This window comes from Colletes gigas, unplaced genomic scaffold (assembly GCF_013123115.1).
Source record: "Colletes gigas isolate AHSC1104 unplaced genomic scaffold, ASM1312311v1 Colletes_gigas_Sc00019, whole genome shotgun sequence".
NCBI lineage: Eukaryota > Metazoa > Arthropoda > Insecta > Hymenoptera > Colletidae > Colletes > Colletes gigas.
Window position 1 is genome coordinate 819006 of NW_025106648.1, and position 15375 is coordinate 834380.

Below are 15375 nucleotides of genomic sequence, written 5' to 3' on the forward strand. Positions count from 1 at the left end.
ACGGGAGGAACAAAATTCTGAAGGGTGGAAAGGTATCGATTGCACGCTGTCGTAACGGCCACCCTTCTAAACAGAATCCCAAGAGCGATGACCTACGCGGCGGAACACTCGGGACCGATTGCGTGTGTAAACGCACGGAATGAGAATTGATCTTTGGGATCAGGCAACAAGGTAGCTGACGGTATCTATATGCAAGCCGATAGAGTCGACCACGTTCCTGATGATCCCCGATAACTGTCATTGTACTTGCAGAAAATCTGAAATACTTTGTAAGGTGCAGCCCTAACCCAACCCAACCCTAACTTTTTAAAAGAATTAAACAAGAAGAACTCCCACAATTTTCAATATTTCCCGCTGAAAAAAATCCTGTACATGCTCATAAGATGACTAAACGCATCTACAAAATTACAAAAAATTTGCCTTTCCAGGTCACCCGGACACGCCTCACAATTGCTCCCTTCTGAACCAAACGACGGACTCTCTGCACGTGGAGTGCACGGAGGGTTTCGACGGCGGTCTGCCGCAGCAATTCACGATAGAGGTGTACAGGGAGCCGGGGACCAGCAGCACATCCTCGAAACCTAGCTTGACAGTGTACAACCAGACGAGCAAAGTTCCGTCGTTCTCGGTGAACAGGCTCGAGCCTGGCACCACGTACGACGTCTACATATTCGCGAGGAACAGCAAAGGGCGCAGCGAGAAGGTCCACTTCCGTGCCACCACCTTGAATCTGCGCGAAAAACAAACAGGTGAGTTCGCCGCTCTGAACGAACAACGGGTACCTGAGGTGCAACCCTCGGATAGATCGGACGATGCCTGATGCTCGTCGACGCGGAACCGACGATGCACTCTCTTGCGATTTCCTTTGAGCACTGTCTGCTACGCTGCACGGCCTTGCATCGTAGAAGCTCACGCGATTATCTATATTTCTTCTTAGTACACCTCTCTCTCTGCCCCGTCTGTCCGTAACCCATGCAGGGTCCGCGTCCCTTATCCCTTATTCCTGCGTTCTTTGTCTCTGTCTTTTCATCGATCGTCTCTCGCGCGCACGCCACCCTACCCGGGGACCCGTTTCCCTCCCTTTATTTACGATCCACGATGCGAGAACGAGCGAACGCTGCAATACTCGCGTCGATGATTTTCCCGCGGACGGACTTTATCGTTCGGCGAAGGGATCCTCGAGACCCGAGAATTGTATTAAACGATGCCGGGCGCTCGGATTCTTGATGGCGAATAATCCTTTTTGGGGTCGCAGAGGCTCTGTGTTTTGGCGTGCTTGCGATATTGGGGCGTCACGGTGACAGGGATATGCGAACACGTTTTTTCAACGACGATTGCAGTAACCTTGGAACAAGAGTGTCTTGGCTAAATGGGACAAATGTTTGCCTTGCTTATCGTTGGACGAACGAACTTAATTTACTTCGTGCAATTCTTTTTCGAAGCTAGTCTTTTCACGAGATTTCGAGAGGCTCTAACGACTTTAATAATCGTTTCGTTTAGTCCTTGCGAACTCCCAAGTAGAAATAACGAGTCGTGGTCAGACACAAGTACACAATGATTTTGCAACGTTTTCTTATGTAAAAGGTTACAAGACAGCCTGCATATACTTCTTTCGTGCATTATTTTTATTTGTTAACAAAATTTCTATGTCTTTTCTCGTAGAATTATACAGAGCATTCGGTCATCCCTGGGAAAAATTTTAATTGGAGATTCTACAGGCCAAAATAAGACGACAATCAAGAATATCAATTTCTGAAATTGAAATTGAAATTAATATTCTTAATTGACGCTTCGTTAAAGAGTTATTAAAAAATGAAATTCAAAAATTTAAAATCATTCTGAAAAAATTATTTTTGATTGCAGGGGTCAATTACAATCATTTTTGGTGAATAGACATACTCTCGAAATCCTACGCATTTTCGAGAAAAAAATTCAGTAAATAGACAAATTTTTCGATTAAATAAAAAATATCAAATCATTCTAAAAAAATTATTTTTACTTGCAGGGGTCAATTACAATCATTTGGTGTCATTAGAAATAACCCTGAAATCCTGCTCAGTTTTGAGAAAAAAAATTCTTTATCGAAAATACAATGTCTGACCATGAATGATGATTCCACTAAAAATCGGCAAAATTGAAAGATTTCAAATCGTTCTAAAAAAATTATTTTTAATTGCAGGAGTCAATTACAATCATTTTTGGTGAATAGACATACTCTCAAAATCCTACGCATTTTCGAGAAAAAAATTCAGTAAATGGACAAATTTTTCGATTAAATAAAATAAACAAATTTTTCAAATCATTCTAAAAAAATTATTTTTAGTTCCAGGGGTCAATTACAATCACTTTTGGTCATTACACATAACCCCGAAATCCTACTCAGTTTTGAGACATAAAATTCTTTATCGAAAGTACAATGTCTGACTATGAAATGTTTCAATTTTGAAATGTTTGATCGTTGGATGAAAAAAATTCGTTCGTAAATTGTTTTGAGTTGATTGACCATCAATATTGTAACGAGGTACACCACATCTTTTCTCGTAGAATGATATTACGAAAGATGCAAACGTTCGATCGCTGGATAAAAAAAATTCGTTCGTAAATTGTTTTGAGCTGACTATCGATATTGTGACGAAGTAAACCGATAAAATCCGTAGGTTCTTCTAGAAATTTCCCCAAAAGGGTCACGGTTTGCACGCAGGACCCTCAGAAAAACCGATCGGTCGACACCCAGCGTCATGTTGCAGCGTTTACTCGGGTCTCGTATCGTAGACGCGCGATTAAGTGCTTGACACTGGTCGTTCGGTCCCTCTCGATCACCATCTCTCTCCTCTCGAGTTAAATCGACGGATGTCTCGTGCCCGTCGAACTCGATTACCGTTCTCTGTGTTCCGCGACCCGTGTCCCGTCGTTAGCCGTAGCTGCACCGTAGCGACGAACGAAAAATGTATCGACGCGACCGTAATACGTACAATCCGCTACGTACGCTGGCCAGACGGATTGCCCCTGAATGGAACTCACATTCGGCGATCAGAATCTTTGGGAACGATACATCAAACGCAATGGCTTGTGGTCGAGCAACAAAACGTTCTAGAGTCGTCTCGATCTTGCGGAAGCAAATCTATACCGTAGAAAGTGAACCGTCCAACTTTATCGCCTCGAATCGCTCGTAATTCAACTAGCGTGCATAAAATATTTCCATCGTGCATCGCTTTTACACGGAGGTCCTCCATTTTTTTTTTTAGCGCCGAATTTCTCACATCGTTCGAAAATCAAGTTCTGAGCAAAACAGCCGGTAGATAACATTTAGTGAGATACTGATGGACGAAGGTTGAAAATTTGTAGGCAAGGCATTTTCATCAGAAAATGAACGATGAGAATAGAAGTGAATATTAAACGATTCGTTCTACGTGTATTATAAGAAAAATCGTGAAGTTAAAAGGCGCTAAAATTGTATGTTAGAAATTAAATTTTGAAAACAAACTCGTGGTAAGTTTAGTGTTAAATGCATCACTGTAGATTATAATTAGTTCTTGCAATTTTGTAGTTTTTCGAAAGAATGTTTCGAACAAGAAAATATAAAATAATTATTCCTTCGTCGTTGAAGTTTGAAGAATTTATTATTGTTGGTAGAAACTTTGCTTTCAATGATAGGAGAAAATGTTTTCGAGCACTTGTTACAAACAATAGTAAAGTCTTGAGAACATTCTAATATTTCTCGATAGAGAAATTGAATAAAAATTAATTCAAATCGATTAAAATGAGGAAATGAATTTGTTTTGGTGTGTTAGAAACTGTTTGAGATATTGTTGAAAAATCGAATTAATTGCCAAGAGTATTCATCGGGAAATTTTTTTCCGAGTAGCTTTTTAATAATTCTAAATGTATCCACCAATCTATGACAGTGGTTATAAAAACTAAGCTTCAGCCACAGCTGCAGCCATTGATCCCCGAGCCATCACCGATCCATCTCCATGTTTTACGGTCAGAGTCATATTTTTTTAATCCCGAATGCTCTGCCACTTTACCTTTCTCGGCAGAATCAAGAACTATTAAATTTGCATTCGTCGGTGAATAAAACTCCTCCGTAAAATTTTTAATCCATTTGATGCCTTTTGCAAATTCAATTCGCCTTTCACCACCGCTGAGTAAGGAATACGATTCATTGTATCCGAATTCTCGTAAAATTCTTTCGATATTTCGAAACCTACTCTTTTCCCTAAATCTTTTTTTATTTATTTCGCTCTGCCTACAGAAATAATTTATCACCGTGGTATTCACGGTCGATTAATTACACCCGCGAAACGTTAGAACTATTAAAAATACGAATAAATCTTTTTCGTCCTCGTTAATTTCGAAAATCGCGTGAGCGCGGAGTATAAATTTGCGTGTGCAAGACTGATGACTCCAGAACACGTTGAATTAGCACACTAATATTAAGCTTGATGGTATTATATTTAAATGAAGGATCTAGAACGTTCGTGGAAGGTTGTTTGTATAATGGTCGAAATTTTGATCGTTGCTGCTATAAAAAACGAATCTCATAGGCGTGAGAACAGTTTTCCCTCGAATCGTGAACATCACTTAGGGGCAATCTTCATTGCTCCGTGCAGTAGACGCGAATTTTATCCAACAGTTCATAACGCGAGTCCGATAATTGCGCTCCTCGAGCGGCTACAAAAAGGTCCTGGGAATCGAATTTTTCCTTTTAGAAACGGGGTGGTGGGGCAGTGGGTGTGAGGGGGAGGGTTTCTAGTTAATGCCGGCGAAGTAGAAATTAATCATCATAATTGGCGATGTGATTTATTGCGGTGATTAATCGACGGTGATGGATTTAATTAATGGCGGCCGATTACGATAATTAATTTCACGCCCATCGCGTACGGATTTAATCAGGCTGAACCGGTTTCGGTCGAAGTCTTCGGAATACCGACGAACGCCGTCGAAATCGACGCTTCCGACAAGCGGAAACGCGCTTGGCGCGGATCGACTGTAATCGTAACCGTTTCCCTGGGAGCTACGAGAAGATAGAACGACGCGCGGTTTCGAATTGTTCGTGCTCGAATCGACGAAGTTTCTCGCTCCGTTAACGAGAGAATCTTCTCGAGTGGGCGTCATCGGTTCGAATGAAATTACAGACCGGCGGCGCGTCGAGAAAGCGAAAGAGTCTTATCGAGAATGTCTTCGCCAGCTTTGTCCACCTCGAATACGCTCTGCAACAAAGTTAACTCACTCCTTCTAGTCGCGTGAAAGACAATTGTCAACCGTTTGTTCTATTTTTTAACTCCCCAAAGTTTCGTCAAGTTTAGTACAGCCTGCGGAACAGCGATTTTTAAATCTTGACTGATGAAAATATAGGGTGCGGCGGAATTCGTGGCACAGCTGAAAAGGGGGTGATTCTTTATCGAAAAATGTACAAATAATTTGGAATACTCCTTTCTTGTTAAGAGAAGAATGATAGTTATTCTTTGTATATTTGAACGTACCTTGTTCGGCTAAGCCTGAGAAAAATTTTAATGGGAGATTCTAGAGACCAAAATAAGACGAAAATCAAGAATACTAATTTGTTGATGGAGGCTTCATTAAAAAGTTATTAACGTTTAAAGTTCCGACCGTACTGAATTTTTTTCTAGAAAATGGGTAGGATTTCGGAGGTAGGTATATTCATCAAAAATTATTGTAATTGACCCCGCCAACCGAAAATAATTTTTCCAGAACGATATGAAATTTTTTTTTTCGTCGACAAATTTCAGGGAAACATGTCAATGTATGGTCAGACATTACATTTTCGGTAAAGAATTTTTTTTCTCGAAAGTGCGTAGGATTTCTTGGTTATGTCTATTTACCAAAATTGATTGCAATTGACCCCTGCAACCAAAAATAATTTTTCCAAAACGATTTGAAACTTTTCAATTTTGTCGAATTTCAGGGGAATCGATCAATGTATGGTCAGACATTGTATTTTCGGTAAAGAATTTTTTTCCTCGTAAGTGCGTAGGATTTCGGGGGTATGTCTATTCACCAAAAATGATTGCAATAGACCCCCGCAACTGAAAATAATTTCGCAGAACGATTTGAAATTTTTTAATGTAAATTTTTAATAACTTTTTAACGAAGCCTCAATCAAGAAATTGATATTCTTGATTTTCGTCTTATTTTGGCCTCTAGAATCTCCCATTAAAATATTTCCCAGGGGTGGCCGAACGCTCTGTATAATATATCGAATCTGGTCTCTTAACGAACTAAAGGATATAACGTTTTTGGCTAATCTCTTTTTAACCCTCGTCCATAGACCGATTCTAATTCATTGTTTTGTTTCTTATCGCGTGTAAAATCAATCGTTTCAAACCTGAACCAAAAAATGACAATTTTGAACATTGTCCTCTATGATTGATACATAACCACAAAAAAAACATATAAAATTATTGCTACAAGAGGGTAATAGTCGACCACCCATTTGTCGATGTCATATCCACACGCGTGTCCAATAATAGTCAAGTTTGGTTTTATTTTTGTCCAATAATATACGAACGAAATATTTAATAATGGTCGAGTAGCAAACGCGTAACTAGCCCCTTGAGTGAGAGGCTGTTACGCGTATCCACTCGAATTTTATATTTCTGATAAACATTTTTCTCTCTAACATGTACTTAAAACAATTATTTTCTTAAATTGCGCTCGTATCATTTCTCGATTCTACTAGATACACAACCTTCCACAAATTTTCTAAACAAATTCCTGAATAACTTCTTCGAAAATAGTTAGTCTTTTACACTCTTCATATAGTGGAATAATCACATTAGGTTAGTACACATACATTTATAAAAGTACTAAAGAGAGCTAAAAAGAGGTCATCAGCCTAGAATGTTATATTCTTTCGACTGATCGAAAACTAAATTTGATTAGTATGTAATACATACTTTACAAATTGTTTGGAAAATAAGGAATTTTGAAATCCTATAAAAATAATTAATGCCTCAATTTTCAAATGTTTAATTGTTTGTCTAGTAGATCATCATACAAAAATGATAAAATTTCAAAATTCGGTATTCTCCAAACGATCTAGAGCTTTAAATTACATTACGAAGTGCGTGTTTGCTATTCCAAAAAATAAAACAAAATTAAAAATATATATTTTTATCATTTCGAGGAACAAATCATTGTACTATGATTTCGTTATGTGTGTTTAAGCTTGGAGATTTCACGATCAACTTAATCTTCGTAAATAGAATGCCTGTAACAGTCATTCCAGTTTAACAAAATTAAATTCTTTAAATTTTCATCTCTGAAGTTCCTTGAAGTCATAAAGTAATATATCATTGCTCGGTTGTTTCGAATAGCTGAGATATTTCAGATGAACAAAGCTGATGACCCTCCACGTCTACGTATTATATCATCCATCGACGGTGATCGAGGATTTAGAGAGCGGTATTACCATCGATAAATCCCGGCCAAATAACTGCGCCTTTTATCTCGAAAGAAATTGGTTCGCCGGTGGGGGTCGTATTATTTGAAAGTTCTTACATAATAGCATCGAAAGCCATCGTTGCAACGGAGACGTTGAAAATCGGATTCTACAACTTTCCGTTCGAATTCCGACCGGTAAAGGGATTGCGTTACAATTAGGAGCAGTACAAGGTTACGATTCGGCTTTGAACGCGGCAATTCTAATGTTCATCCCTGTTCCCTTGTATTTGTTCAAAGAACTCCGTCGCAATTAGAGCAGCGAACAATTAAACCGAGTCCCTTGTAAACAGTACCTCCGGAGGCAGTTCGCATTGATCAAGATGTCGCTTGTCGAATTAAATTAAAGATCAAAAAAGGGATCTTCGGGGTCTGGAAACGATGGTCGGATCGAGTGTCGAGATAAGATCACGATCGAGCGAATGTTGAACAGTCGCGTACCCTTTCTTCGGGGCTAAGAATAATTCTTGCATCGAAATACAGTGATTCCTGCTTTCGAGAAACAAAATCAGGTCTACCATTTCGCTTGTAACTAGTTTTAATGGATCTATTTAATTAAAAATAAATGATTATTTTAAACGTAGTAAAAGTGATCCCAAACAGGGTTGTTACAAAGTTTTTTTTAGAAAAGAAGGCTATTCCATGTAACAAATTTTATGTAACTTTTGCTTGATAGTTACATACTCTTTATTTACAAAATCAGGTTTGCCATTTCGCTCATAAATACTTTTAATGAACCATTTAATTTAAAAGAAAATGATTATTTTAAACGTAGTAAGAGTGATCCCAAACAGGGTTGTTACAAGGCTACTGCATGTAAAAAATTTGATGTAATTTTTGTGTAATAGTTACATACTTTCTATAAATGAATCGTATCGTTTCGCTTGTTTTCATGAACATTATTCTTGCCTTTACACACATGTTGCGATGTGACAGTGAAACGAGTAATGTTGATAGGAATAAAAATGGCCTTTAAAATATTTGTTGCTGTGCCAACAATAACAAAGTGCAAATTGGTCCATGAATCAAAGTGGGTTTGACATGTCTGTTAAAAATAAATCTCTCTTGGCTGCGGTCGTCGTACGCGCGTGTTGGTGAATTGCTCGTGCTGAGCAAGCATAAAGAGTGGAGCAGAAAAGGGAAAAGCTTGAATCCGAGGTAGAAATTGGGTCTTAAAAGTGGGAATAACTGTATTTGCATATTTCTCGATTCTCATCATTAACACGTTGACTGTCGCGACGACAGAGTCGAGCAAATTTTTATCCGAATAATACAAAATAAATAAAAATAAAATTTGACATTTACAAAGAGACATACATGAACGATTAATTTAATCACAAAATGTTTCGATTAACTCATTGTACGAAAAAAAGAAAACTATACTTTTGATGGTCTATCGAAATTTGTTATACATAAATAAAGTACTTGTTCTATTTAACCCTTTGCCATACAATGACGAGTCTGACAAGTTTCATAATCATGAGACTACTCACTCGTCGTCAAGTCTTACCTATTAAAATCAACATATTTTTATACAAATGTATTCTTTTTCATGGCCATTCTTGGTACAAATTTAAACAAAATTAAATAGTGCAAGTTTGAAAAATTATTTGAGATTAAATCGTACGCCAAGGGGTTAAAGAATATAAGTTGACCTTCGTATCTGAAAAATTTAATAATACCACGTTCTGTTTGAAATATTTTTGGCCATAAGAGATAATTACAATTAAATTTTATTCCAATGTTATAAGTATTTCTATAATACGAGTGATACAACAGTCAACGCGTTATATCGTAACGAATAAAAGTTAAATTACCAGGGACGTAGCGAGTTCTGATGCAGTGGTAAGGGTGCAAAGATGGAATCGAATCTCGTTGTACGTAGACGGAAATAAAGGGTCGCGTCGAAGTGGCCCGGTTTTTCCAAGGGGTCAGGAAGCGGCTTCCGGAGAAAGGAATTCCCCTTCTAGGCTGCCAAAATAATTTCGTCCCGGCGAGCCTGCCAGATTGCTAGCTCATTCTTCCTGCTAATTGCTAACAATTAACTCGGGAACGCGGGACCGGCTTTCCCGTAAACGGCCTGTGTACAGTACGCGTTAATAATGCGTGGCTAATTGGGATGCGGGGGCTGGCCGTTCTCCTCATCGTTGACTCTGCCTATTCTGCCCGTTGGCTAACTGGGAATCGGTGTACTTCATCCGACTGTTGGCTCGCACTCTAATTATCCGTCTCTCTTTTATTACCGGTTAAAAAACCCGGTTGCAAAAGGGAATTCCGTCGCGTCGAAAGGAAGTCGAAAGGATTTTTCAGACGGACTACATTTTATCCAAAATTTCTCACAAGAAATTGCAACATACATTCGCCCATGTGTATTGCAAATTCGACCAAAACTGTGTCTAAATACCCGCACCGAGAATCATAAAAAGAGCTCAAATATGTAATTGCTTTTAATAAAAATTTCGATCGCGGGCAGAAGGATGTCTTTCGACAAGGGAATGTTGAATTCAGGATCGCGGTTTTGTCGAACCGTTTAAATTTTTCCGCACGCTCGAATCCAAGGGAAATATTTGAACGTTCCATTTCGCGTTTGTCTGGTTAAAAATAACAAAAAAAAGAATAGGATTAAGCGTCGTTTAAATGATGCGCAGATGCTCGATAAAGGCAACGCGAGATCGTAACCGCGATAATTTTGTTTGTTTTCGGGGCACTGAATAGAGGTGGGCCTCGCGCGCAGTGGTATGTGTCAATAAACGAGCTGGCAAGGTATCAAGTAGTACGAGTCAATGATATTTACCCGGTAGTCGATAAAAAGCGCAAACGGTTTTTTTCGTGCGAATAATTCCCGGTTTTGTATCGGTTGATAATGTTACACAGTGCTATAAACATTATTTCGCGATGCGGTTTAAAGTATTTGCGTTAATATTCTTTTTTAAATACATTTTATATCGTTCCTATCTCGTGTTCTATTATTTAATGTATTTTTCTGTCGCCGAAAGTAGACAAATTACACTTAGGTTACCTTGCATACCTCGCTTTGTATTTTAAACAGATTCAGGAACGAATTTTAAGCAAACGACGAGGTTGAAGAAAATTATTTTACTCGATATAGAATTAACCCTATAGTGGACTCAATCTTAGTTTTTTCTCTTCCACTTACCATGCAACAGATTCTTTAAAATGCCAATTGTTTTATGGTGTAATAAATGTAGAAATATATGAAGATATTAAAAAATTTGAAAACCGAAGTAGGTGAGATTATTTTACAACTAATGTCAAGTACAGAGTATACAATGCTTCTTTATTTTAAACGAATATTACGAATTATTTTTTAATGTTCTTTGCATACATTTTTATTATACTTATGGCAAAATTGGAAGACACGTCTCTTTATTAAACACAAATGACAACTTGAATGTTTTATCTGCTTTTCTGTTGATGGACCAGGAATAAAGGGTAAAACTATGATTCGAGGAAAAAGATTATTTAACTTTGAGAGCAACAAACTCAAAGAAACTTGTCATTTTAAACTCCCAATGTTTTAGAATATAAACCAAACGTTAGTGAATTTATTAATTTTAAAATACGACAAAAATAGCAGTGAAATTTTTAGCCACGCAGCGGCTATCGTTGACCAACATCGCTTGATTCTCGTTCGCCAGTTTATTGGCCCCACTGTCAGACCCGAACTCTCGCGGCGTGAAAAAGAACAGGTAAAAAACGTTCTGTCTAGCGGAGTCTGGATCGTTCGCGCGTGTAAAGCTCCTTCTGTTGAGGCGCGCGAATATTTCGTACGATAAAGCGTTCGTTCAGCGAACTTCCGGCACGGACTTAGTTTCGGTACGAAAGTCAGATACGCTTGTTATGCGATGTATAAATGACGAAATCGAGCGTTTCGATCGGGAAGGCCGGCCACTCGTATCGGGCGGTGCCGTGTCCAACGAATGGCAGATATCGATTGCGCTTTGACATTTATATTAAAACATGTTCGAGCGACTCACGGCGAATGAGAAACGAGGGACTGGCAGGTTTTGGCAGAAATCCATTCCGATCGGCTTGTGAACAAGTTTGCTCGAAAAACTCAAAAATTTATGACGCTGAGATTCGGATCCCTTTTTGCGGAAAACTCCAATCCGTTCTTTCGGTAGTTTCTGTAAATCTTTGTGGACCATTGTTATTTACAACTTGCTCCCCATTTTCTCTGCGTCCCTACGTACTACTTTTCGCGTGGAATTTTTTGCAGAACTTTCTATTTTCTAAAAAGAGGCTGCGTAATTTTTAATGCTCGGTTAACGAAAATAACTTGATCCCTTTTAGTAGCAACGCCACGATTCGTAAGATTCTTTGTTTAAGTGGGAATATACAGGGTGTTCGGTCATTTCTGGAAAAAATTTTGATGGGAGATTCTAGAGGCTAATATAAGACGAACATTAAGAATATCAATTTCTTGATTGAGGCTTCGTTAAAAAGTTATTAAAAATTTGCATTAAAAAATTTCAAATCGTTCTGGGAAAATTATTTTCAGTTGCGGGGGTCTATCGCAATCATTTTTGGTGAATAGACATACCCCCGAAATTCTACGCACTCACGAGGAAAAAATTCTTTACCGAAAATACAATGTCTGACCATACATTGATCGATTCCCCTGAAATTCGACAAAATTGAAAAGTTTCAAATCGTTCTGAAAAAATTATTTTCGATTGCGGGAGCCAATTACAATCACTTTTGGTCATTAGACATACCCTCGATATCCTACCCGCTTTCGAGAAAAAAATTCTAGAAGATCCGAAATTTTTAGACCAAATTAAAAAATTTCAAATCATACTAAAAGAATTATATTTAGTTGTGGGGGTCAATTACAATCATTTTTGGTCATTAGACATACCCTCGATATCCTATCCACTTTCGAGAAAAAAATTCGAAAAGATGCGAAACTTTTAAACCAAATTAAAAAATTTCAAATCATACTAAAAAAATTATATTTAGATGTGGGGGTCAATTACAATCATTTTTGGTGAATACACATACCCCCGAAATCCTACGCACTTTCGAAAAGAAAATTCTTTACCGAAATTAATGTCTGACCAGAACTTATTCTACTGAAATTTCATTCATATCTTTAAAACATCATAACTCCTGAACGGATTAGACGATTTTAATGATACAAAATTCAAGAGCCTCAGAAAAATGGATCGAAAAAATACATTGGATGTAAGTTCTACTCGCTGATTGCCATTCTACATGGAACTTTAAACGTTAATAACTTTTTAACGAAGCCTCAATCAACAAATTAGTATTCCTAATTTTCGTCTTATTTTGGCCTCTAGAATCTCCCATTAAAGTTTTCCCCAGGGGTGGCCGAACACCCTGTATATTTTTGTCGCTACAATAGCAATGATAAAATTACTATAATCATCCTGAATCGTTCGTTGAACTATGTTATATTAAACGAAAAATTGTTTGCCAGATTATTTTCGATACAACTGACGTTGAAAATTTATTAGAGATTCGCTCTAATAAGACTTGTCCCGCGTGTCTGACCACATCTCGTTCTTTCTACTTGCGTCGAGTGCCCGTGAGCATACATATTAACAACGCTTTATTTGTTTCAACTGGTTCTAACTAGTCAGACGTGGCACCGTGTAATATCCGCGTCGAAAAGTAAATTTGAAAAATGTTGCCTAAGCTGTAAAATTTCTGCTTGCCGTGAAAGTTAAACACGCCAGAAACAATGTCCAGGTTCCTTTTTTTGTCGAGCGTGCTTCGTCGAAAGTCAAGAGTTCTCGTAGCAAATTTCTCTCTTTTAACGATCCTCCGAAACATGGTTCGTTTCTCAGCGATTTTTACACGTTCTACAGAAACTGGTAAAGTTCTGCGTTCAATTTAAGAATGTTTAGAAATTTCGTCGGCTTTGATAGAAGCTAGGTTAAAGCAGCTTCGTAAGATTTACATTTAACTCTCGCGTTGTGCAAATCACACTAATGTGCATAGATAACTTTCACACGGTACTACAGTGAACGCAAATGCAACTGGCCGCTGAGGGTCTTCCAGAGATCCACACTCTTCCGGTCAGTGGTTCCCAAACTTTCGGATTTTTCACACGTTTATAAGTAATAAGAATTTACATTAACGATGTCTATGAAATTCCTAATATCTCTTTTTGCGGAGATCACGGTCAATACGATAGATATGTACGTAATCTTTTTACGAATATTTTTAATTTTCATATGATTTTGATTCCGCAAGTTCAGAAATAAATTTTCATCGACAATTGTATCCTTTGCTTGAAATTGATGGGAATTTTACACATACAAACATGCCTTGATGCAACGATCGATTAAAGCCGTTTTCTTTTCTTGTTTCATTAACTAAGTATTGGGTCGAGGATGAGATCAGATTGAAAAGGGTTCAATATTCTTATAATGATTTTCTCTTTTCTGTCCAATGATAAAAAATAAATTATATAGAATAGAATAAATTTATTTGAAAAAATCGCTGAGCAAGTGAAGATGCCGTGAACAGAGAAAGTTTGGGAACCTCTGGGTTAGGTAGTTTGCCGTTCTATGTATCTCGTCCTTATCTCTGTCCCTCAGATATGGAGGCACATAGCCATACCATAAGAGGTAGTTTGTGACGTTATTCGCAGTTGGGAAGTGGCCTTGAGCGGTCAATTCAATTCACGTCCACTGTGGTATCGTCGTTTGCCATTGAAAGGGTTAAAGAAGTACACTTGCATCTCGAAACTATCAAAATCCCAAAGGCGACGCGTGCAGAATACCCCACGACGAGTGTTGGAACCGAATAAAAGGCTATTCTACGTGGATAAAGTAAATTTAAAACGATAAATGTTTTAATGCATAAACAAATAACAACCTATTATAGAACAATGGGTTCTATAAGTTTTTTGCTCGGATTCTTAAATTGCAATTACATTTTTATATTTTGAATCAAATTTTTCCGAATATCAACAAATCGACCATTTGAATAGTATTTGAATAATATTCGAATATCCTATTAACAAATTATAACCTATTAACTCTCGAACACGAAGTCTTGTAGAACCCATTAAAGAAGATTTTTGCTCGGATTCTTACGTTACAATTATATTTTTGTTCAAAAGCAATTATTTTAACGATCTTCCTCAAGAAATACTTTCTTTGCAAGAACATTTTCTCAAAAAATTATAAACACAAAAGAGAAACCCACATAGCTTTCACTGTTGGGTCCCAAATCTAACGAATATCAACTATTTAAACAAGTCGACCGTTCGAACAGTATTCGAATAATATTCGAATATCCGAAACACGCGAATTCGAATTTTATTCGACGAGTCCCCCTAAAGGCCCCACTTTGAACCTCCACGTGACCCCGTAACCTCAAAGAACGCCAAAAAAGATCTATCGCAAAAGACCCCCGTGCAAAAAAAAAAAGTATCCCAATAAAAGCCCACGAAGTAGCTGTAGAAGAAGGCTGAGGCAGGTGTGTTGTGCCGGTGTGGTAACAGGTATAAGCCTGGAGCATCCTCTGCCACCGGAGAATTGTACGATCAGGGAAGAGAGTCGGACAACGGTGAGGGTGAGCTGCGCGGAGAGCAAGTCCGTCAACCAGCCCATGGCCACCTATGTGCTGCAAGTCTTCGACGCGGAGTCCAGGCGTCTTCTAGGGTCGACGATTAGCATGACGCCTAGCATGCTCGAGATCACGAATCTGCCCGCGGAGAGGAGTTACTCCGGGCTGCTGCTCTCCCTCAGGATCATAACGGAGCACGCGACGAGCGACGCCATCGAACTTCACAGCCCGCACTTTGTTCAGGAGGGTAAGACACAGGAGCATCAACGATACCCAGGTAGGGGCCAGCTAGTGTTCGATTTCGAGTCCAGCGTGCGCAAATCGCGATTCGGTACCCCGATTCAC

The 15375-nt window shown here is 38.4% G+C and overlaps 1 protein-coding gene across 1 annotated transcript in view; it reads left to right on the forward strand.

The window, feature by feature from the left end:
* The window catches only part of LOC122400690 (nephrin-like), a 109696-nt gene that overhangs the window by 80143 nt on the left and 14178 nt on the right, over positions 1-15375 (forward strand). The window contains exons 10-12 of the mRNA XM_043402273.1: positions 429-753; positions 7423-7428; positions 14973-15307. Coding sequence (XP_043258208.1) covers positions 429-753; positions 7423-7428; positions 14973-15307 — 666 coding nt within the window. The remainder of the gene's footprint in view (positions 1-428; positions 754-7422; positions 7429-14972; positions 15308-15375) is intronic.